We start from the raw sequence: 25,016 nt of genomic DNA, 5'->3' as shown, positions 1-25,016 counted from the left end.
ATCAAAGCTACAAAGATATTGAATACCCTCTCCGTTTTTAGAAAAGAGATACTTTCACTTTTTGATTTTAACTTAAAAATAGGCCAAAAACGGAGGTAATAGGTTTTTATTACACCGGAAAGCTACCAAAGGCTCTTCTAATGTCAAGAAAAATCCAAAATGAAATTCAATGGACATCAATTTTAAGAAAAAACAAGTCACAATTGAATCATTATTTACTAAATTAGCATAAATGTAAAGCTAAATTTATACAAATTGTAAAGTTATTAATTTATATATTTGACGGAATCTATAGGAAACTAATTGTTTTTTATTATTTTATAAATTTAGCGAATTATTAGTTTAGCACGTTGATCCCAATTCGGAAACGACAAAAATTTATTAATTTATCGTGATTAACTTATAGAGGTTCTACTATGGATCACAAAGATGCCAATTTTATTTCATTTATCTCTAATATTTCAAATTACTGAAATATCCTCTGTTTTAATCACACGTGGCCATACACAAGGTATGGTAGTCGAGGTTTACAAGCCATTTCATTGAATGACCATGGGTGTTTTAGTCAAAATGAAATGGATGGGTGGCTATTGTTTTTATCCCGAAAAATCAACTTATTTGCGACTCTTGGACCTCATTTTCGAAGAAGTCGGCAAAATCAAAAATATATTCGTTGCCCGGGGTTTCTCTGGGGAAGAAATTTCGATATCAATGAGAAACTATGAAATTTATTCCATCTCCCTCTTCATGTAGATCTTCAGGATCTATATTTTTCCAAAATTCTACAAAGATTTCCTCTTACTCTTCGATCGATCACTTGAGTTGCTGAAGGTACGAATGTAAGTGTATTTGATTTTAAATCTACTCAACTTTTTCTGTTCCATGTTTGTTTCAGGAAGAAATTAGGTTTAGGGATACAAAATATAAACCCTAATTTTTCTTAAATCTTATTAATTAGCGTGAATCATTTAGGGTTAAATGAGTATTTACTTGATAGTTACCGATAATTAGGGTGAATAACATGAATTAATTAGGGTATGGAGAGATGGGAAACAAATTACTCTTGTTGAGATATGAATTTTTTTATATATTACTTAGGATTTGGCTTGTTAAATGTTTCATCTATTCATATGAAATCCTTTTTACTCCGTGTTTCATCATGTACAGTACACTGTAAGCGGAACAATTTACTTAATGTAGGATGTAAGTTGATATTGTGGGGATCCTGGAATCATGTTTGCTGTGTTTATTATGTCTTATAGATTGCCACATATTCATGGTGGTTCTTATCTAGAGGGAGATGAATGTTACTTGTTTAAAGTAGTTTATGTCACCTAGTGTTTTACTCGTATGTGGAATCAACTTACTGACTGGATGTAACATGTATTAAGTGAATGTTGACTTGATAGTTGTTTTCCATAATCATGCGTTAGTTACGCGTATGCTTACTGGAGAGAAATATCTATCATTTGGTGTTGGATTCTGTCCTTCTGATCTGCTCTTCAGACAATACGTGGAACCATTTTACTTGATGTCAAAAATGACCTACCCTGGTAACTGCAAGGCGTACTTGAGAGAAATTACTGGATTAATATCCAACAATTATACGAGAATGGTTTCTTGTAATGGGTTCACAAAATCCAACCTAAGTGACTCCATATTGTTGTCTGTCCGTCAAAAATTTGTGTGAAATGTGAATACAGCCGGGGACCTACTTTACACAGTTATCATATTCGTACCATTAATCATGCAGTGTTTGAATGTCTTAGTCTTACATTTTCTTCGAGATTGTTCTAACTTTAAGTTTTGCAAAATGTCAGCGTAGTATACAGAGTGGTTGCTAGAACTCCAGGTAACTGGCCACTTATCGCCTGCTACACATACGTGTGCCGAACATGCCAGATATCTTTTGCAAACTCACAATGATGAATGACCATGTAAAGAATAAGTCTTTATGCCTAACTGGACACTCTATTTTGTCTCACTTCAGTGGTTATTACCAGTCCAGGTTTGGCCTCCTTATCACAGTGACCTTTGTCCTTCTCTTTGATTTTCCTGACTCTAGAGTCAAATCAAATGCTTTGTTGACAGACTTATTTGGTGGGGATATTTTTTATAGGGTGTTTTAGGGATTTCTAGGCTTCCAGTTAGCTACTAACAAGACGGCCTCCACCAGGATCCAGCAGAGGTATTTTACATATTGCCTATTTTCTGTTTTAATCCTCCTTTTCCTTGGATCTTCTATAGTTTCAGTTACCATCCCTCCCCTCTTTTTTTTTATCAATGAAACGGGTCTCAAATTTAATTAGTAGTATCCCAGAATCCAGATTATACGTTTCTATGCCCAGTCGAACTGATTGTTTTAAAATTTCATGGTCATTGTAGTGATTCTGTCCGCGTCATACGTTACTGAACGAGGTCATACCTTGTTCTATCCAGGCTCCTTGGAGCACTGTCTATCATGTCTTTGATGCCCTCCCTTGTTGACAAAGGTCTGGTGCTGCTATCTGCGTTCTTCTTGGGTCACTATTTGTTGCGTTTTCTTGTGTGGTAAGTTGCGGCAATTATTTAAAGTTTTCTAGATGTCTTCCCAATGATGCCACGTGTTTGGGGTTCAGTTGTGGGCTTATTTGTGACATGAGTCAAACTGCCTTTTAGCACTGATAATGCCCATTCTAGGCTGGCCAGTGTCTCTGTGCACTTTTCCTTAGAATATATTAGTCCTAATTGGAGAAATACTCCTGTGTAGTCTGTGTATATTCATTTAAGGTGTGGTTGCCAATCCACCTTGGAGTGGATTCTCACCAGCTGGACGCTGTTTGATGTTTTACTACAGACTACGTTGAAGGGTTTAGGTCTGCTTGTTTGTTTGTATAGCATGTTTGATGCCTGTGTTCAGACGTTTCTACCGGAAACCGTTTGATGTTTTACCGCTGACTACACTGAAGGGTTTAGGTCTGCCCTTCTATCTATAATAATAGTATGCTTTATGCCTGTATATCGGGTTACATAGTTTCCTCATAGAGACACGTATTGACTGCTTTGTATACCTCACACGCGTGGACAAGAATGTTTGCAAATTAGTTCAATAAAGCATGAAACAATAGAAAAAGAAAGAATGTTCACGATTAAAAAGACACATAGGTGTTTTATTCCTCAAAAAATATATGGTTCACTGTGTAGTTAAGATTGTGCATAATTAATAGTGTCCACATCCTACTTTTTTCTTGTCGTGTGTAAGAACTAGTATCAAGATTATCAATACCTATATCAATACTCTTATTCATGCCATTGTTACACATATCTGTTCATATTTTTAGGCTTCTGGTTGTAATTTTAACTCGGTAGTTTGCACACGAGAGGAACTATAGAAAAGCGGCGAATACTAGAAAAGTTTACTTCTATTTCTCGCGAATTATTCCTTTATAAAAATAGTATCTATGGCCCGAATCAGCATATTTCTGTATTTAACCATGGCTCTTTCTCAGCCAGGCTTGGGTTGTTAATAGCAGAGCAAGTACAAGTAATAGTAGCATAGCAAAAAGCCAAGACTTGACACTAAGTACAGCCTATAATTTGAAATGAGGTGAACCCAAGAAGGTTGCAGAGTTAAAATTAAATCTACTGTAAAATTATGCCTAACAAGGAAAAAGGAGACCTGGAGACTAACCTCTTAACTGGTGGGAGTTGTGGGACTGGTGTACCATGTCTCATAAGGCATAATTACACTGTCAGTAAGTTATACCTGCCGGGGTATAGGAAAACTGGCAATGCTCCCGTTCCAGTTCATTTAAAAAATTGTTGTGAATACTGACAAAGTAGTAACAACAAGAATTTATATTCCTGTTTACAAAATCCAGGCACTTGCCATGGGAGAAAACTAACAACTCAAAGCCAGCAAATGCTGAAAATTGATTAAAGAGTTAGATGCATCACTGCTGTAGAGTAAATGGATGATTTAATTTGACCAGGGAAAGCATTTGATGGAAGACTGACATATGTGCAGCAGAGTATTTATATGCTTTCGTATCTGAAATAGCGCATATTGTCTAATTTGACTCATGTATAAGAGAAATTGAGACATTAGATGCATCACTGCTGTTTAGTAAACGTGCGATTGAAATTCACCAGAACAAGCATTCCATCAAAGACTGACGCATGTTCAGTAGAGTAGTTATATGCTTTTGTCTTTGAAAATTCGGGTATATTGTCTAATTCAACTCATGTCCAAGTGAAATTGAGACGTTAGATGCATCACTGCTGTAGAGTAAATGTCTGTTCGAAATTGACCAGGAAAAGCATTTGACCTGAGACTGACATATGTGCAGTAGAGTAATTATATGCTTTTCTTTTCAAAAATTCGGGCATATTGTCTAATTTGACTCATGTCCAAGTGAAACTGAGACATTCGATCAACCAAGAACAAACCTCATACACCTAATTATAGGCTATTTTATAATATGATAAGCAATATAACTGTGTTGAGTGTTTGGACCGTTTGGTTTTGTATGAATCTTGTCGAATTCTTGCGCAAAGGCACATGAGTTGCTATGTCAGATAGCCAGATAGGTTTGGCTTGTCGAATCTATCTGTTACATCACTATCATACCCTGGATATTGATTTTCAAATTTTGATGATCATGCCCAACTGTTCTTGTTAACACTGGTTAAAATCGCATCATTCATTAAATAGATAAATATACATAGTAATTATAATTGCTCGTGTCCTGTAACTATCCAGTTTCAATGGTTTCAGTCTTTCACTTACTGGTTGGAATGAGCGAGCGATTTAATGTTTCTTAGTTATAATGATTTCCACATATTAGAATTCTAGAACCTGCCGTTACGGACATATGCTGAAGTCGGACTTATATTTTGATGATCATTGCCAACTGTATTTGTTAACAGTGGTTGAAATCGCATCATTCATTAAATAGATAATTATACGTAGTAATCGCTTGTGTCCTGTAGCTATCCAGTTTCTTACAACCCTATTCAATGCTTTCAGTGTTTCATTTACTGGTTGAAACGAGTGACCTAGTTAATGTTTTTTAGTTAGAACGATTTGCACATACCTGATTATACACTAGGACTCCAACTCTGATATTAGAATTCTAGACACCAGCCGCAACAGGCATATGCTGATAGTCGGAGTTGTCATAGACATCGGACTTATATTTATCAAGTATGTTATAAGGAGGTTTTTTTTCATACTTTCTATCTGTTATGAATCAAGAACAAGGATGTTCCTCCTTGATGAGAGAACTTGAAATTCTATCAAATGCTTATTTGATTTTATTGCAGGTATCAGCAGAAGAACCTTTAGAGGTAGAGGAAATTTGAAAAATATGCAGAACCAGTTGTAGCTGCATAATGTTTATTTTCGTTGGTGTTCCCGCTGGAAGCTTGCGGATGCATGCTGACGTCCCCTAGAGAGGTAGTTTATTTCTTCACTTCCAATTCAGTGTGATAAACTTTTGCATTCCAGCACTTAAAAAAAAAAACAAGCATTTACAACTGTCGAAATGAATGCAAATCAAGTATTCTCCTCCAGAAATTGGTACAACTTAATGTACATTTCAGAGTGTGTGATCATATGAATCTAGTAGGCATGTGCCTAAACAAGTAGTCATATATACGAGCCATCTGTTACTTCTGTTATCTGGGATGTTATGGGCACCCTTACTGTAGTCTGTTGCATTTGGTTAATTTACAGTATTCGGGTACTAAACCAAGGCTGCCGAATCTTAGTTTTCCGTGATGTTTCCTCCCTTGATGCTTGTGTACCATGAATTAGACAAGTACCTTTTCACAGTTATGAACAGATTTACATGAATTTCTTCAACTATTCTTTAATTGAAGCTTCATGTTATGAACCTCCTTAGTCAAGCACGTTAATTGCTTCTTCTCAGATGATGCTATTAACTTTGTTGAGTCCTTTTATAAGTTAAAGGTGTAATGTGAAGACACAGGTGGAATGGCTTTAACTGTCATTAAACGTGTTGTATGTAACTTCTCTGTTAATTAGCTTACATTGAAAGCTTAATGTAGCATTGATGTTATGAAAGCACTGCTTACATGTTTGTCCTTGTGGAGATGTAGATAATGGCCATGTACATTTTACTCGGTAACAATGTTTGTATATCTCTCTATCCTTATGGACAATTGAACAAAAGTTGACACATAAATATTCTTGTTAATGGTTACTGGGTGATCCCTACCTAGTTGTTTATTCAAATATTTGTTCAGTTATGATTATAATTTGAACTTTACAGTTCAAAGACAAGAGAGGATATAGAACAGAACAGTTGTGATTATTGTAATTTGCTGGGATTGAAATATGCACTCTTCTGAAATGCAAGGAACTGAAGAAGGTTATGTACATAGAAATTACTTACATCCAGGTTTTTCCTGAGAGGAAAATTTGATGTCAAAGAGGCCAATGTTGACTGCTGGAGGTGGCTATTGGAACCCGGGGAGAGAGGAAATGCATTGATCTTATCTTCTGAATTTTCCGAGCCCAATTGGTCAAAACTCAAAACCTTTTAAGGTATGCTTCCATGAAACTTATGAGAGAATTCTTGGTCACCCTATATTGAGTAATAGTCATGATTAACTGCACATCCATGGATGACCAAGTCTTTAAATCTGGATATAAAAGGGGCATATTTATAATTGTCCTTGTGTATTCCACCCGATGAAGACCAATTGATGCATCCCATATTGTTCAAATAGTTATATTGAAGCTTAAGGTAGCATTGACGTTACGATAATATTGCTTACTTTTTTTTTATCTCAGTAATAACGTTTTTATCTCTCTCTATCCGTATGGAGAAATGACCAAAAGTAGACACATTCGTTCTTGTTAATCGTTACTACCTACTGGGTTATCCCCTGTAGTTGCTTATTCAAATTTGGAAATTAACTGATCTGAAGAATCGTTATTTGTTTAGTTATGATTATAATTTAAACTTATCTGTTCTTACACGAGAGAGGAAATAAAATAGAAGAATAATGATTACTATTTGTTGGGATTGAAATATTTACTTTTCTGAAATGCAGGGAACTGAAGAAGGTTATGTACAGAAGACTTACTTACTGCCAGAGATTGCCTGAGAGGAAAATTGGATGCCGAAGAGGCCAATGCCGACTGGTGGAGGTGGGCCATGTGGCTATTGGAACCATGGGGATAAAGGAAAGGCCTTGATCTTAGGACGACTTCACCTGATGACTTTGCTGAGCCCAAATGGTCAACCTTCTAAGGTATGATTTGATGAAATTTTAAAGAGAATTCCTGGTCACCTTCAGTTATGCATGAAATCAATATCGACTACTTCATCATCCCCAGTATGCTCATTTTACCTTTGTGAGTATGTATCAGCATTTTAAAAATTTCAATTATTGTGGTTAATGCACCGAAATTCCCTTAGATTAACACTATCTGGATCAAAAAACTTCCTACATTGTACATTTTCTTAGAAAGATAGAATAGCGGAATCTGAATTTGAAAAACTGCTTACAATATTCATTCCCATTAGAAAGATAAAATAGCATAATCTGAATGAAGAAAGCTTGTACTGGAATAGCACTAAGCGGGAAGAGGACTGAATTTACAATAGCTAATACTACTGCAGCAAAAAAATTAGTCGCAAGAAACTTTGTACTTTATATTTACTGGAGTAGAGATATTGTATCCTTTCTTATTTTACTCACCTTGGTGTTTAGAACTAATTACTTTGTCTTGTATATTGTACCATTCCTCACAATTCTTATGGTTATAAATGATTATCTTGTCGTTTTATATACAGGTCACAAATGATTCTCTTAATCTTGACGCATTCAGAGAATCTGAGTTCACAAATGAATTATCTTATCATTCTATATACAGGTCAAATTGGTTTTGTCAGCGAATTATTCTGGTTAGGTTTAAAATTAGCTTGAAAAATAGTTATGATTCAATTATCTTGGATAACTTATTTTAAGATTTTATCCTCATAAACAGTTTAATTTGTGTGTATAATAATTGAAGAATGAATTATTTGGTTAGGTTTGGATTAGGTTGAGGAATAGTAAATTGATCAAGATGTTTATCAAGAATTATATTAATTTCTGGAATAAAACTGTTTCAAGTAGTTAATTTTACTGTCTTTGAAAGGGACTAACTATTTTTTTACTGCATTTTTTATGCTTTATTTTTTTCATTTTGCAATGACTAGCTACTTAGCTAGTAGTCCATTATCGAAGTATGGTAAAATAACAAAAAAAAAAAAAGAAAAGAAGGTGGAAATGAATAATATATGTATTTTTTTTACACGGTAAGATAAATGCTCAAAAAAAAAAAAAAAAAACTGGAAATGAATAATGTATACATATTTTTTTTTCTTATTATGATAGGATATTAATAAAAGGATTGTAATTCCTGATATTGGCTAGTCAGGCCTTGAAAATAAGTTGTGAGAAAAAAAAGTGGCTCCTTTAGTTGTTGGTGCTGCAAATCCTAGTTTTTATTTTTCTCCCCCAGAGAGTGTTTTGTATTTCAGTTTACGTCAAATCAATTGATCATCACTCTAATTAAACAGCTAATAGTTTTCCAATCAATGAAAACAAAACACCCACAACAACCACTTACATCATCAAAACACAAATTCGTCAAAGTGAAATCATTATACAAAGTATTGGGTTAGTAGGTTTGTATCATTATCGTAATCTTTTAAATCATCACTATGTTTTTCAAAGTACTCAACACCTTCACTATCAAATAAAAATAAAACAAAAATCTAGCATTATTGCGTTCATCTGCTCTGATAAAAATGTATTACTGGTGTGCTAAATACCAACTAGGTAACTCTTTGGAGGGTGTTTGATTACACAGTCCCAGTCATTTGCAACTTAATACGGCGTTTGGATGTACACTGACATAGCTTTTCCACTTCTAAAAGTTGACAAAAAGGAAGAAGAAGTTAGTTTGGCGATTTATTTCAAAGACTTTTAAGAACTATAAAGTTAACTCTATAAGGTGTATACTTATGTTTTGAAAAGCCGAAAAATAACTTCTATTTCTGGTTTCAAACACACTTCTCCCCAGATATCCAAACACATTATTAAAATTTTCGGTTTCGGAAAATCGAAAAATAACTTCTAAAAAATGGATCCGAACAGCTTCTTATTGTTCATAAGTGTCTTGACTTATCTTTTACTATTCCAACAAAGGGTATTTTTGGGAAAATAAAAAATTTGAAACTTTCCTAGTCGTATATAAAGTTTTCCGTTGAGGAAAAAGAAAGAAAGAAGGGGAAAAGTTTTCTCCATTATTTTTTTATGTTATTTTTAGAGAGAGACAGAGAAACAAGAAATATACGAAGAAAAATCCCTGTTGCTGCAATACACAACAGCAGAAGAATAATTGTTTTTCTCTCTCTGAAATTTTAATGGAGAAAAATAAGATGATGATTCTCCTCCCTTTCTTACTTCTTTCGGTATTGGTATCTCTAACAGATGCATCAACGTTTAGTAACGTTTCGACCATTTCGTTTGACGAAGGATATGTTCCTCTTTTTGGTGATTTCAATCTCCTTCGTGCACCTGATGGAAATTCTGTTCGTCTTGTTTTAGACCGTTACACTGGTAAGAATAAGAATATTTTGTTTTTCATTCCGTTACGGTTTTGATTTTTTCGTTTTGGTTCATGTTTTTTGTTTTGATTAATGATTTTTTGTTGTTGTGTTTTGTAGGTTCTGGTTTTATCTCATCGAGTTTGTATAACCATGGATTATTCAGTGCCAAAATCAAATTGCCTTCTGATTACACTGCAGGAGTTGTCGTCGCCTTCTACGTAAGTTTTTTTCTTTTCATTTTCATTTTTATTCCAAAATAAATTCATCAAAGTTTCACCGTTTTTTTTTTTTAATTCAATTTAAAGTCCGGAATAGTATATATTAATTTGATCAAATATGATTGATTAGGAAGATATATATTATTAAACTTAAGTAAGAAAAATTCGATTCTAAATTTCTCACAAAATTTTCGAGTTCATAAAATAAAAAAACAGAGAAGAGGAGCTTAAGGATTTCGGGTCAGTTTCGGTTAGAGAACTACTACTAGGTTGAGGTTGTAGTGGAAGAGACAATCACGAAATCTAGCCCTTATGTTTCTGAAACGATATTGACACTTGGTGGATAAGCATGCGTTCCAGAATGTTGAACGTGGGACGAGAACAGCATTGAATTTTTTGCGTGTCAAGAATTTTCGCATGTAAAAAAGGCATTGAATGCGAATTTTCCCACCGTGAAAACGGCCATCTAGCTTCAGTTAATTTTGTTACTTTTTTACTATTTTTAACATAATTTCGAATGAATTTTGGAGGAAAAAAAGGTTGGCTATTTCTGTTTTAAGTGTGAGCTAAATCAAAGGTAATAGCATCTCATTTGAATTATTCTTGCAATTTTTTTTTTATCAATCAATTAACTAAAATTTAGGCTTAGTAAAAGCTATTTAACGGAATAAAATAAAATAAAAATAATTTCCTGTTCCATGTGTTATGGCTACAAATTAGCTGGTTTGAAAATGAAAACTGAAATAAAAATTTGAGGTGTATGTACATGGATTTGAATTGTTAAATGACAAAAAATAATTGATGTTTGAAAGTTACAGAAATTAATGTCTAAGAGCACCTTGAGATTTTGTTTTGTGAATTAAATTTTGTTTGGACATTTGGATTTTGTATCCGTAACTAATGACTAATACCGTGTATATTTATTGACAGACATCGAACGGAGACGTTTTTGAGAAGAATCACGACGAATTAGATTTCGAGTTCTTGGGAAACATTGATGGAAAACCATGGAGATTCCAGACTAACGTTTACGGTAACGGAAGCACAAACCGTGGTAGAGAAGAGAGATACAACTTATGGTTTGATCCTACCCGTGATTTTCACAGATACAGCATTCTATGGACTGCCAAGCACATTATGTAAGTATCTCATTTTATTCAGCATTAGTCATGCGTACATGTCCATAATTTAAAACTCTCTGAATTAATTTGTTAAGATTTTTTAAGATTGTATGTATTTATTTTACGTTGTATAATGTTTTTAAGGTTGTTACATGCGCACCCTATTGATGTTGTTACGGTGTTGCAGCTTTTATGTCGATGATGTTCCAATCAGAGAAGTAGTACGTAACGAAGAGATGGGAGGAGACTACCCAGCCAAACCCATGGCATTATATGCAACAATATGGGATGCATCAACTTGGGCTACACAGGGTGGAAAATACAAAGTCGATTATAAATACGCTCCTTTCGTATCAGAGTTCAAAGACCTAGTCCTCCATGGTTGTGCAGTTGATCCTATCCAGCAAGTATCTTCACAAGGTTGTTCTGAAACAAAAGCCGATTTAGAGAGTGCGGACTACGCAGTTATTACTCCTGACCAGCGCGCGGCCATGAGCAATTTTAGACAAAAGTATATGTACTACTCGTACTGCTACGATACATTGAGATACTCCACCCCTCCACCTGAATGTGTGATAGTACCCGAAGAGAAGGTCAGGTTTAAGGACACAGGGAGGTTGAAGTTCAGTGGAGGACATGGTACTCATCACCGAAGATCATCAAAGCGACGATCCAGGGTTTCGAAAATAGCAAAAGAAATATGATTTTATTAATTTTTTGAAATACAGAAGAAATATGAACGGATGCATGGTGAGTGCTCATACTTGTAGTAAAAAGCTTTGTATATGAAAGATGTTACCGGGTGAGGGTTATCATGGTTTTACTTTTTCTTTTCTTATTTTTTCATTTTTATTTAAATTTTTAAATCATAAAATGAAATATATAAATGAATAATTATATTGAAAAATCTTGCATATCTTGCAATAGTTCGCAAGAATCTTGAGCTTGACGCCCTGTTATTATTGAAGGATGTGGATGCATGGATTAGAACTTAGATATACTTGGATGCACATTTTGTGACTATTAGGTGGACATATATATCCAACACCAAGTTGAAGGTACAAGACAAGCATAAGCCAACCAAAATTTGTACATATTAGTTGTAACTTGGATTTATTCACTTTTCAAGAAATAATTTGTTTTTAGTTATATCAATGTCACTATAATACAACCATAAAACTATTGAATGATGATATTATCGACCTTGAGTTTGAAATTCATCAGCACACCATCAAATTCTTTATTATCGAAGAATAACACAGTAAAAAAATTGTTCTTCATTTTACTGATAAAAGATTTAGTGCCGACGAATTTTGAGCTCAGATCACTTGAATAATATATTCTTTTTAAAACATGCATATATTAGAAAAGCATCTGGAGTAAAAAATTACAGGAAACGAAACATTTTAAAACAAGCAACTGGACTAAATAATTTGTTTTTAGTTGGGAGCAATTATCGACGTCAGTATAGTACAAAATAAAACCATTGATTGACCCGGGTTTACCATAAAATTCACAAGCTCACCATAAAATTCTTTAATATCTTAGAAAAATACAAAGTAAATATATATTTTTTTTAACTGATTGGTAAACAATTTGGTAACGATGAATTTCAAACCCGGATCAATGAAGTTAATAATTACAAGCAACTAACCATTTTAAAACGCGTCTTGCCCAAAATAAAATAAAGGGATTTTTAACAAACTGCCACACTTGCAAATCCCGATTCAAGAAAATGCCACCGTTTTTTTCAGAGTTTATTAAATACCACAATCGTTAGTTTTTCCGTCAGGACCCACACACTTGGTCTTTTTCGCTGACTCGGTCAAAATAATCTGTCGCGATTTACATATTTACCCTTGAAAACCCTATTATACTAGTCATGGGTTCACCATCTTTCCCCGTTAGTTCTTTCTTCTTCCTCTTTCCCCTGTTCTTCTCTTCTCGTGTTTCCGTGAGAAGATTTTGTGATTATGATATCAGAAACTTAAGAGAAACGTTAAGAGTTGATTGTCGGTGATGCAGTTGTGATTGTTTGAGCACGGGATGAAGAGGATGGAGTTGTTGCTGTAGATCGAACATAGGAGTTCTGAAGTTAGGGTTGCTGTCAGATGTAGAACAAAGGGGTTGAAGTTTAATTAATGTTCTGAAACCATTTTGAAGATCAATCGAAGAGCTAGGGTTTTTTCTGTGGAGAAAGGATAACTTAGGATGTCTTTGATTTGAATCCCGATTGGTGGGTCGATTTCAATTTGAAGCAATGGTTTGAGTATTAATTTGAAGAATTGAGCTGTATCCACAGAAAAACACATGATTGAGCTGTTGTGATTGGTGGGTCGATTCATGTTTAAATCCCGATTCAATTTGAAGCAATGGTCGATTTCAATTTTTTGAATTGGGATTTACAAGTGTGGCAGATGGTGGATGCCTACCGTTCCTATACAGGACTTCTTCAAACAGCAACCAAGGAATTGAATCGGGGGTTTTGATGTAATCGTGCGACAGGTTTTAAAACTTTTTTATAAGTTAGTTCTGTCTCTTTGGTGTCATCTTGTTGAGGAATAACATCTTGTGACCGTACTAGATAAAAAATCTTCCTTGGCTATTTTCAGACGAAGAAGCAGATCTTCTACTAGGTGAATACACGGAGGCGAGAATCATCAACAAACCGGAGGCACCAGTTATGGGCACCAATTACAATTACAGGTATACCCCATTTCAGTTTTTCCAGATTACAATTTATAATGATGAATCTCATAAAAGGAACACACATAATGGATGTATGTTTACGGTATGGCTGCACAGGGTTGTTGGGGATGATACATTTATGTCTGATCAGCAAAGCATTAGTGTGGCCCGCAGAGTTACATCTACGAAGCCAGAGATTGAGGCTGTGTTAGTTGAGGAGAAGCGTATCAGAACTGCGAGTTCCCTAAAAGAAGCCAGGATAGTGGTTGACATCAAAGAGCCAGAGAAGGCTAGGGAAAAGTTGGTTGATGGTGGTACATCAATTTCAAAGAAACATGCTCGTACATCACTTTCAGAAATTGAGGCCATACTAGCTAAGACTCAGCCGTGCAAGCTTCCTCTATTCACGGAGCCCCAGCAATTCTACGCCAACCAAGGTAGAGCTTCTGCTCTGTTCATTTTGATGGCTCTAGCATGTCTTGCCAGGAATTTGGCAGCACTGCTGCAATTATTTTCCCTTGTAATGATGTATTTTTTACCATATACATATATATAAGATGATGAAAATCAAAATGGATCTTATTCTAATGCTACATTTTACACAAAGGGGTGTTAGTTCGGCTCCGGCGCTGGCTGTGGATTCTGCTTGGTAGGTGGTGCCAAGTCTTTCAGATATAGCCTTCTGCGATGTATGTGAAGCTTTTTGCAAGGGGAATGCTAGTGGATTTGGTTTTGTGAACTACAGTGGCGATAATTTTTCTTATATGCTTTTTGGGTTTGCAAAGACCTGCAATTGTTGCCAATGAAGCAACACCACCGGTCCACCACTACTGCCAGAGAGGAGGCACTGCAGAATTGATGTTTGACATTGTATCGCAGCTACCGTTTAATGATCAATGATTTGGGTTTTTCAGTTTGTTTTACCCGCTAAGGGTATCATTTTGTCCATGTTAATTTTGCTTTTCAACGCCCCATTAAGGTTGTGTACCAAGTCCTGGATTAATTTCTCTTAAGCTGGTTTACTGGGTTTATAAACTTTTAGGACTGTACTTATATGAATCAATAGAAGGAATGAGAGTCATACATGCTATTCGGTTCAGTTGTCACATTGTTAGAAAAGGGGTTACTAGCCTAATAGGGATGGCTTCCAATTAAGCTGATCGTGGCACTGTCACCTGCCTGACTCTATCAAATGTCACGAGTCGCGATAAAATTTTCTGGGAGAAGATATATAGATAATCGGCTGTAAATTACTCAAACAAACTCAAAAACAGAGCATTCAGTGGTAGAAAGTAACAAAAACAGAGAAATTGGTATGGAGTCTCGTCGTTCTCATGATGGTTCATGGCAACTGAACAACGCAATGGTGATTGAATTGGTTATAGACGGGTACACTATGAATTTGAGGGTGTATATGTCTTTTACTAAGCTGGATAACTGCCACCTATGCATTAACTGATGGCAACTGTTTTTTTGGATGGAAAAGGTCAAATGTGTGGCATTAAATAAACTCTGAAAAAAACGGTGGCATTTTCTTGAACTGCAAATTGGAAGTGTGGCACTTTATTAAAATCCCCTAAAATAAAAAAGGATGATTTAAAACGCGTCTTACCTAAAATAAAATAAAAAAGGATGATAGTATGGATAGCTATAGGTATGTGTCATCGTATGGATAGGTAGGAATATGTCACATTCTTATAAAACTAAAAAAGAAATACTACAACAACTTTAACATTCACAAAGTTCATCAAGATTCCAAAGATCGTTTTCTGCAAGAAACTCAAATGCATTTCTAACAAAGACAGGATCTACTAGCAAGTTCCATTTTGGCAAAAGTTTGATTGAAGTGAGGACCATCTTATTTTAAATTTAGAAGAAAAAAGAGGGGTTTCGTGAGGGGACCTTGTTATTGGTTGGAAGTGAGCTGTTCACAACTGTAGGCTTTTGGTTTAGGCTTTGTGAAAGTTTTTGTCTTTTGGTCAAACAAAGATCATGGCTCACAAGTTTATCTGATGGTGTCTTCTTTATAATTAAACAAAAAGAATGTGTCTACGGTCAATGTCGCCTTTTTATGGTTTAACAGACCCTATTTGTTTTCTGGTCCCGACTCCTGAGAATGAAGAAAAGAATTTCAACATTTCCTGCCGTTCTACAAAGGAGGCAAGAATTTATGGTCGACATCATTAGTCGCAAAACTATTTTTTACAGATTCCACCATAATCACCGATGAGGATGAGGCTTGAAATCGGCTTTCAGTACATGAAAGCTCAATAAACGCAAATATCAAAGATCCAAGTTCATTTATCTTACAGGGCCTACCCCGAAGACCATCCCAGATGGCGGCATTTGTTGAGCAGTTGTTACTGTAAACCAATACCAATAGAACCCCAACTTTGATGCTACTATTATGCAAACGCCTACTTGTACCCATGGTCGAAGATTTCTGTCAATCCTCAGTACCCATGGCGCAGTTTCATAGCACTCCACAACCTGCACATGAAGATAGTAATCGTAGTTCAAAAAATTCTGCTGATTGTTTAAAACACCTTGATTGCTTACCAGCTAAATATGACGAGAGACTATAAGGTACAAAACTAATTTAAGACAGAACAAAGGCCTTTCTACGGCCTATGGAGGAAGTCATTGTATTAGATGAGTTTCAGAGACAATGAATTTCAGCAACAAAAGGCTCGTCTTTATAACAATCATAAACCTTAAGGAAAAAGAAACACACAATGATTAAGTAACAGCCCAGTCGTAATACGGGTTGCTGGTTATCTTCTCTATCATAATAGAATGATGTTTGTGATACATAATACGTTCCCAAATCCCATAGTTGTCATGAACCGGATTGGATATGATAAGCTTAGTCGATCAAATAGAAAACGTTAAAGCAGATCCAACCATCTGCATTGCCATTGAACCCTGGACAGATAAGTGTAGAGAACAGTCATTCAGATATTCCACCACTTCAATTTCATGCGGACGTTGCTTTCGATCCCTGGGTACTCTATAGATACAGCATAATTAACCATGTTGTACAATACCATGCTTATAGATACCTAAAGTTTGCATTTTCTGAAAGCAAGAAGAACACATGGGTAGGAGAGTAATCCCAACCCTTGCTCAAAGAAAGAGAGTGTAGAAATGCCAAGCTATATATGTCACATATTGGCATGTACGACAGTTCTTATGACGATTTCAAATATGTGCCACTAACCTTATTGATTCTGGTGATCAAAATCACATAGTCTTTTTAAGTATAAGATGGCTGTGTTGCCGAAGAGCTCCTCCTTACATTTTGGATATAAGATGGCTGTGTTGCCGAACAGCTACACCTTACAATTGCTTTCAACAGTTTGTCCCTTAATCTGGAGAGACACAATAAAATGGTATGTATTATACAAATGACACCTCTTATATGTTCAAATTCTTGCACTCCAATTCAAAACTAGAAAAAGGAAAGCTAAATACAAGCGTTACACGAACCAAGGATGTAGGTACAAATAGGCCATACTTTCATTCAACTACATATATAACAAATTAATAATACCAAACAGCTTAACCTTCCAAAGTAACCCATTTTTGGTTTCCGTAGGATGCAAAGCTTCGGTTTCATCAAAAAGTATTACGGGGAAAAGGACATCGCATAAAACTCTAATTAAAAATGTGCACAAAACTCTACTTAAAAAGAAATCGAAGGTACACTCTAGCTTAGGAAGTAACCACAACATTTGAAGACAAGGAAGTGAAGTCCTTTTAACCTAGCCTAAAAGTTTCAGAACTTATATGCTGTATATCATACCCAGAAATCTAAGGAATCTCTAGACGATATTATTATTTAATAACTGCAGCGAAGATGCTAAAGTCGTAAAGAACGCTACACGAAGAACTAACCTAGGTTTTGGCTGCAGATATTAAAATCCACAAACAGCATTCAGGTCAGAAAATGAAACTTGTAAATGGCACTAAACACAGTGTGGTTGTTGTTTAACGTGATTTAATCCAAAAGGAAGGTAATAACGAAATGTTATGCAAATAAAGTTAAAATGAGAAAGTCAGCTTACACAAATTAAAGGCATTGAAAATCCCAAACAATGACCAAACAACTTAACCAAAATAACCCCCTTTTGGTTTCTACAAGATAAAAAGCTTTGGGTTCATCACAAACTATTACCAGCAAAACCACATCACACAAAACAATCACTAAGAAGAAATCTAAGTTAAAATACAACCCAGGTTAGAAGAGAACATAGAGTAGGTAGTAATCCCAACATCTAAAAATAAGGAAGTTTTAACGAAGTCCTTCATCCTACCCGCATCTCAAGTTGATTGCAGCCACATTGAAATGTAACGGGTAAATTTTATTATTGCAAGACCAAGATTCCTGCACAGATGATTGGAACAACTAACCAAGGGGTCATACCCCATAAGTCAATCTAGATGCTGCACCTTAGATGTTAGAGTAGTATAGAACACTTAACTGACATAAGTTGTTTACAGATATCAGAATCCATACACAGCATTCAGATTAGAGAATGAAACTTGTATATGGCAGTACACATAGTGCAACGTGGTAGTTTAACATGATTTCATCCGATGAAGGGTAAAACCAAAAGGTTGACAGAATCAAAATAAAGTCTGTTTACCAATCTTAGTAATAACATTCATTGCACAGGAAAGAAAAAGGTAGCAAATCATGTTTAAAAGTGGTATATCAAGGAAGTTCTGAAGGAATTACACTCACCAGCATCATTAAAGACTCATTGTGTAATCTAGCAGATGTCTTCATAATCAATTGCCTGAAGTATTCTTCAATCACATGTGCCCTTTTCTATCTGTACCTTGGCACTAAACTTATCTGTGTCCACTTTCACCAACCTAGCACTTGATCCTATTCCTCGGTAAGCCCCGTTTACTATCTTCACAAGACAGCCAATCTGTGGAATCACTGTTTCGAGCTCCTCTTGATCAACGCTAAGTATGTGCTTGGTGTCCAGCATTTCCAATTCTCCAACATATTTTTCAATCACCTTAACAATCTGTGCCTTTTGCTTGTAATACCCCCTTTTTGCCAAATCTTTGCTCATAGCCTTGACAAATGACAATCCTTCACACAACCAGTAATGAGTAATCTTTCCGATTATTCAACTCTCTTCCCTTCTCTTGCTCTTTCATCAACCGTCTAAAGCTGAGTACTGCCGCCACCTTTACTTAAAGCACCACTATCTTTGCCCTTCTTCTAAACTTTTCAACCTCAATTTCATCAAAAACAGCTTTGGAGGTAGAGCTCTCACCATTTTCTTTAGTCGCAGGTTCAAAAGACCAACCTAAAGCAAATGCAATCTTTCCCCTCTCTGGTTCAGGTACCAACAGTTTCTCCGCTTCATCACCTTCCTCAATTGTCAATAATGACATCAATTGCTCTGCACGTTCAATCTGTCTTCAAATCGTCCTTCCTTGTTTTTCCTCTTCAGCCACATCTTAACTGTCTTATTTTTTAATCCCTCCTAGAAAAGGGTCTATGAATCATGATGAACATAAGTCATAAATCACCCTTTCGGCATCTCTACAAAATTCAACCTTACATTTCCCAGTTTTACTGAAATGCTTACCGAAATCAGTTACAAAGTAGCCCATTTCTGTTGAATTCAGCAACATACACTCATTTGAAACTACAGTTTCAGCAGCAATTAGACTAAATCGATGACTTCCTTTTAAATGATCGAGAAAATTTGTACGAATTTTTCAGTGTATCCATGAATCCATGAATCATAAATTCATTCTCATCTCTATATTGTTTTTCCCACATGTAAAAGTACCATCTTAGCTTCTATAGACCCTTTTTCCTTTATTCTATTTGCCCATTGTTGGAATGCAAAATGAAACTTAAAAGATTTTTCTAGATTTAGGGTTTAAAAAAAAAATGAAATTTTGTGGGAAATAAACCTGTATCAATCAATAAACCCGTGAGCAATTACTTACCCGAAAGTATAATCAGATATGTTCCGGAGAGGATAAACTGAGAATTTTAGGGCGAAGAGAACCGGGGAGAGGGTTAGACATAAGAGTAGAGTAGAGAAAGATCAGAGAATCACTGAACAAAAAGTACTTCAAGAAAGTTATATAGACACCACGTGTCCTGAGTGTTGGTTCTGAAAATTTTAATTACCGAACAAAATTAAAATCATCTGAAATTATTTTTTCATTTAATATGTCTTAAAATTAGAATAACAATCAGTTGGAAGGTAGATAAATAACTTAATGTGTTGATAGAAAAACGGTTGAGACATTACTACATCATATCTTTCACCTCCATTTGTTTCACATCTCACCGACTTCTTGGTATATCCCTGCAGCCGCCATCGATTTCACCAGAAAATTCGTCAGAGTCAATTTGAGATTCGGTTGCAGGAAACTTCATCAACAAAATGGATTCAACCGATTCTTCCGTGACTCGTCGATTTCATTAAATATTTAAGCTTAATCGAGTTATCACAGAAGGATTGAGTTTGATTAAAATTTCTGAATCTATCGATTCTCCTGGGTTATCTTCAGCTAATTATTAAGGTATTTCTTTTATTGTTTTCTTAATCGACAGTTTTTCAACATCTGGGGTTTATTAGTTTTAGAAATTGAGGATTATAGATGTTGTTGTGAATTGTATTCTATTGTGGTGTGTTGATAAATCTGTGACATTTTTAGGTTTAGTTGATAAACTTAGGTTACTAAGACATAGTACTTTACTAATTTGTAGGATGTCAAATTTTGTGGATAAATCTTGGATGAGTATAACAGGCAATTATAGCCCTGAATACAGAGAAGGGGTTAGAAAATTCATTGATTTTGCAATGGCAAATGGTACTTGTGCAAAAACGTGTACTTTCCCTTGTAGGAAGTATGAAAATAGACATCGACGTGGATTCTCGATTATTAGGACCCATCTGTATGAGCATGGTGTCGACAATACATACACCACCTGGAGCTTACATGGTGAGAGAAAGGATGGTGCTTCAACAAGTCATTCTAAGGGGAAGGTCGTAGTCGAAGAAACGCCTGATAAGCAATAGGATTGTTTGAATTTGAATGATATTATTGACTCTTCCTTTGGTATTCATCATGACCATGATGGAACACAAATTGGAGAATCACCCTTAGAAGATCCAGATGTCGAGAAAAAGCGTTATAATAGGTACAAATCGTTAGCGGCAGAGAAGTTATACCCTTCATGTGAAGACAATCTCATAATCCTCTATGGTATGGTAGAAATGCATAATGTGAAGAAAAATTATAAAATTTCGGGTAATTGTGTTAACAGTATGTTGGATTTTTTAAGAGAATGGCTTCTGAAACCTAACAATTTGCCAAAAAACTATGATGCTATGAGGTCAATGCTTAAGGATCTGGGGATGAAAGCGAAGGCTATTCATGGTTATGATAATCATTGTATTATGTATTACGAGGAGAATGAGGATTTAATAGAGTGTCCAGTTGTTTGAGGGTGAAAACCGTTTCTGCTGATTTTGGTAATTTTGGGTGTGTGGATGAGAAATGAGTCTAGACCCTAAACAATGCACTGCACGGGAGTACTTTTGATTTGAGAGATCAATCTGTACAAATCCGGCCTAAACCAAGAAATGGCCGTTCCAAACTTGCTTCGGTCACAAAGTGAAGGAGAAGGGTTGGTCTTAGGGAGGGAAGCGAAGAGAGTATTGAGACCAGAATAATTGATTCTGAAGGTGTGGTTGTTTATGACTTGTATCTGAAAGTAGAACTGACTAGCAGAATGGAAAGTTACCAGGTGATTTCTAGATACTGTGTTGTTGCCGACCAAAAACTTGTTGTTTTTGTGAAAATAGGTGAAGCCTATTTATACAAGTCATATTGAAACGTACCCTGGTCTCGTAGGAAGTGGAAACAATTGAGTGGTGGAAGAATAGAGTAACGTGTAACCGTCGGTCATTATGCTTCCATGATGAAGGAAGTGAATTCATGTAACCGTCAGACATTATGCTTCCATGATGAAGGAAGTGAATTTGTTTACACCACTAATTGTCCCGCTTCATGACACTTTCTTGTAACGGGCGCATTGCACGCCGCACGTTGTAAACCGCCATACCAATACCCTGATGAGCATCCCCCAGTTTGTGACATTTTTGATGTCTCGAGTGTTTTAGTGGAAAACATGTAGCACTTTGATACGTGTGGAAAGTCAAAGTCAAGGGACTTACCGCAGGAAAATAGCATGTAATGCTATTAGGCTCGTTTTGGCCAGTCGCCTAAAACTTGCCACAGGTTTCTCAGTTCGGTGGAGAACTTCGATGGTTGAGATCGCATCTCATGAAGGAGGGTAGCCGTTGATTATGGCTACCTTGTGTTGGCGCCTGATAATGGCGCGGTGGCGTTTTGGTGTACGCCAGTGGCAATGTGGCATGGCTGGCATGGCTCGTGCAGGCCAGTGGCACGGTGGTGCAAGTGGCGCCTGGCGTAGCCATGGCCACTATATTTAGGCAGATGGTAGGCTTAAACTTGCCACCAGTATGTCATTTCGGTGGAAAACTTGGATGACTGAGATTGTAATTCAGGAGAGAGGGTGGCTGTTGATTATGGCCACATTATATTGGCACTTGTTAATGACATGATGGCATAGATGCGTCTGTGACGATGTGGCGTGGCCACGCCTGTGGCGTTTTGGCATGGCCAAAGCAAGGATTTAGCTCCGTGGACAAAGTTAGGGCTTGGCGGCGTGGCCAAGGCTAGGATTTGGCGCCGTGGGCAAAATTAGCGCTTGGCGGCGTGGCCAAGGCTAGGATTTGGCGTCGTAGCTAAGGCTAGGATATGGCGTCGTGGCCAAAGTTATGACTTGGTGGCGTGGCCAAGGCTAGGATTAGGCATCGTGGCCAAAGTTATGGCTTGGCGGCGTGGTCAAGGCTAGGATTTGGCGCCGTGGCCAAAATTAGGGCTTGGTGGCGTGGCCAAGACTATGAATTGGCGGCGTGGCCAAAGTTAGGGCTATTCAGCGTGGAAAAGGCTTGGATTTGGCACCGTGGCCAAAATTAGGGCTTGGCTGCGTGGCCAAGGCTAGGATTTGGCGTCGTGGCCATAATTAGGGCTTGGCGGCGTGGCCAAGGCTAGGATTTAGCGCCGTGGCCAAAGGTATGGCTTGGCGGCGTGGTCAAGGCTAGGATTTGTCCCCGTGGCCAAAATTAGGGATTAGCGGCATGGCCAAGGCTAGGATTTGGCGCCGTGGCAAAAATTAGGGCTTGGCGGCGTGGCCAAGGCTAGGATTTGGCGTCGTGGCCAAAATTAGGGATTGGCGGCGTGGCCAAGGCTATGATTTGGCGCCGTGGCCAAAATTAGGGCTTGGCGGCGTGGCCAAGGCTAGGATTTGGCGCCGCGGCTAAAATTAAGGCTTGGCAGCGTGGCCAAGGCTAGGATTTGGCGTCGTGGCCAAAGTTAGGGCTTGGCGGCATGGCCAAGGATAGGATTTGGATCCGTGGCCAAAGCAAGGGCTTGGCGGAATGTCCAGGGCTAAAGTGGCTCGTGGCATGTTGGCATGCCGATTAATATGTTGTTGTGGCAAGGCGCGTTTGGCTTGCCAGTTAGTATGGTGGCGCGACAGGGCGCGTTTGGCCTTTAATGTATGGTGGCGAGTTTAGAGCGACTTGATTGGTCAAGAAAAGGGGGCGTCCCAAACACGAGTGGCCACACTTCTGATGTGAGTGTGGAAAGTTTAGAGCGACTTGATTGGTCGAAAAAGAGAGGGCCATCCCAGCATGGGCGTGGCTACACTTCTTGTGTGAGTGTGGTAGCTTTAGAGTAACCTGATTGGTCGATGGAAAGGGGGCCGGCAAGCATCATGGGGACGGACTCATTCTAAATTCATGTGGCGCATTTAGAGTGACCTGATTGGTCAATGGAAAGGGGGGCGGCAAGCAAGGGCGTGGCCACAATTCCAGTGCACCATGGAGGGTTTAATGCGACTTGATTGGTCGAGGGAAATAGGGCCGGTTAGTCATGGGGCGTGGCCAATGGAAGATGGAGCCGGTATTTCCTAAGGCATGGCCACGCATCCCTTTGCTGCTGCGGCTCCCTGTTTTCTGATTTTTGGCAAGATTTTGCACCTACTAGTCCATGGCGGATTAATTACCTAGTTTTCCTAGGCTTACTTTCAACAAGCAAGGTCTGGTATACTGAGCAAGGTACAAAAGAAATTGATTGAATTCTATGTGTTGACACAGAGTTCTTTAAGTTCATAGACAGAGGGCAGCATGCTTTCTGATTGAATACCTCACGCAAAGATCTTATCCTTGATATTTGGAAATTCGTGCTACTCTGCTGCAAGTGAACAAAAATTGTCATGCCATATCAACATTAAGGGTTCAGCCGGGGAACATAGCATAAAAAGCATTTGAAAAAACTTATATTAAATGAATATATGCAAGGCGCCGAAATTTAAAGAACATGGGATGGTTGCTACATGCGCCAGTATGGATAAATTTCATGAGAAAATATTGAGTTGCTCAATAAGTGTGTCGGTGAAGAGGTTAACACTCATGGCTCCGTTTCCTTACAGAGTGACGTCATATCAGATGCAAGGTTTTACAATTTTAACCCTAAGATAAAAACCACCATCAACATTAAGTCCCCTGCTTAGCTCGGAACAGTGACATTGTTGCGGGGTAAGCATGAGATGGTGACAGACAAGGATAAAATCGAAATGGCAAGTCATGAAGAGATTATTAGGAAGATTTGGCTAACCTTTGACAGAAGGAATGAGGAATCCGTGATCCTTGTATTGGCGGTTTTGCATAAATTCGGCTTGGCCTGGGTATTGGCATTAGCACTGCATCTTTGGCTATTGATCGGCAGAGGTGACATTGCAACTTGGTCCGCAGAACGGGTGCTGGTTGGCTAGGAAAGGTAGATGGTGTTGTTGGCTTTGAATGATGGACGGTGCTGCTTGCTTGGCTACATCCATGGAATGGTTCTGCTGGATAGATCCGCGGAGCAATGTTGTTGGCTAGGTACGTGGAGCAGTGTTGTTGGCTAGGTCCATGAAGCGGTGGATGGCACGTGGAAGGCTTGCTGGCTGGATCACGGAATACTGGAGAGTTGACGCTAACTTAACCATGGAGTGCTGGAGTCATGGAGAGTTGGCTTGACCACGGAGTGCTGGAGCCATGGAGAGTTGGTTTGACCACAGAGTGCTGGAGCCATGAGGAGTTTGTAGGTTGAGCGACTGGTGTTCCTCATGCTGGCGCGCTGCTGGTTCGGTCATGGAGCTGAGATATTGGCACACTACTTGTTCGGCTATAGAGAATGAGTGTGGTGCGCCTAGTCATTTATTCTCGTTCATGGAGAAATAAGGAATC

At 37.5% G+C, this 25,016-nt stretch overlaps 1 protein-coding gene, 1 long non-coding RNA gene and 1 pseudogene across 11 annotated transcripts; 2 read left to right on the top strand and 1 right to left on the bottom strand.

Moving 5' to 3' along the window:
* The first annotated feature begins 648 nt into the window (after positions 1–648).
* On the top strand, positions 649–8,116 carry LOC113326922. 10 transcript variants are annotated; one of them, XR_003348607.1, is made up of 8 exons: positions 649–839; positions 1,826–2,008; positions 2,120–2,188; positions 2,386–2,550; positions 5,305–5,437; positions 6,372–6,550; positions 7,063–7,263; positions 7,809–8,116. It is a non-coding gene; the product is annotated as an uncharacterized LOC113326922 (long non-coding RNA). The 10 variants fall into 10 exon arrangements; XR_003348604.1 differs by having other exon boundaries at positions 6,363–6,550; XR_003348606.1 differs by having other exon boundaries at positions 6,276–6,550.
* Positions 8,117–9,276: 1,160 nt separating this feature from the next.
* LOC113326817 (probable xyloglucan endotransglucosylase/hydrolase protein 30) lies at positions 9,277–11,860 on the top strand. The gene is made up of 4 exons (XM_026574484.1): positions 9,277–9,624; positions 9,732–9,832; positions 10,763–10,971; positions 11,141–11,860. The coding sequence occupies exons 1-4, from the start codon at positions 9,429–9,431 to the stop codon at positions 11,655–11,657; spliced, it is 1,023 nt and encodes a 340-aa protein (XP_026430269.1). The 5' UTR covers positions 9,277–9,428; the 3' UTR covers positions 11,658–11,860.
* A 6,544-nt stretch (positions 11,861–18,404) lies between these two features.
* On the bottom strand, positions 18,405–20,007 carry LOC113326159 (annotated as a pseudogene).
* Positions 20,008–25,016: the final 5,009 nt, after the last annotated feature.

This window comes from Papaver somniferum, unplaced genomic scaffold, assembly GCF_003573695.1.
Source record: "Papaver somniferum cultivar HN1 unplaced genomic scaffold, ASM357369v1 unplaced-scaffold_10, whole genome shotgun sequence".
Taxonomy (NCBI): domain Eukaryota; kingdom Viridiplantae; phylum Streptophyta; class Magnoliopsida; order Ranunculales; family Papaveraceae; genus Papaver; species Papaver somniferum.
This window is presented reverse-complemented; position numbering and strand designations above follow the sequence as displayed.

What these genes read in the sequence shown, in the direction of transcription:
- LOC113326817 (XM_026574484.1), top strand. Translation starts at nt 9,429, where the DNA reads ATGGAGAAAAATAAGATGATGATTCTCCTCCCTTTCTTACTTCTTTCG. An exon ending in GAGTTGTCGTCGCCTTCTAC is followed by an intron (nt 9,833 to 10,762) that starts GTAAGTTTTTTT and finishes ATTTATTGACAG; the next exon opens with ACATCGAACGGAGACGTTTT. An exon ending in TGGACTGCCAAGCACATTAT is followed by an intron (nt 10,972 to 11,140) that starts GTAAGTATCTCA and finishes ACGGTGTTGCAG; the next exon opens with CTTTTATGTCGATGATGTTC.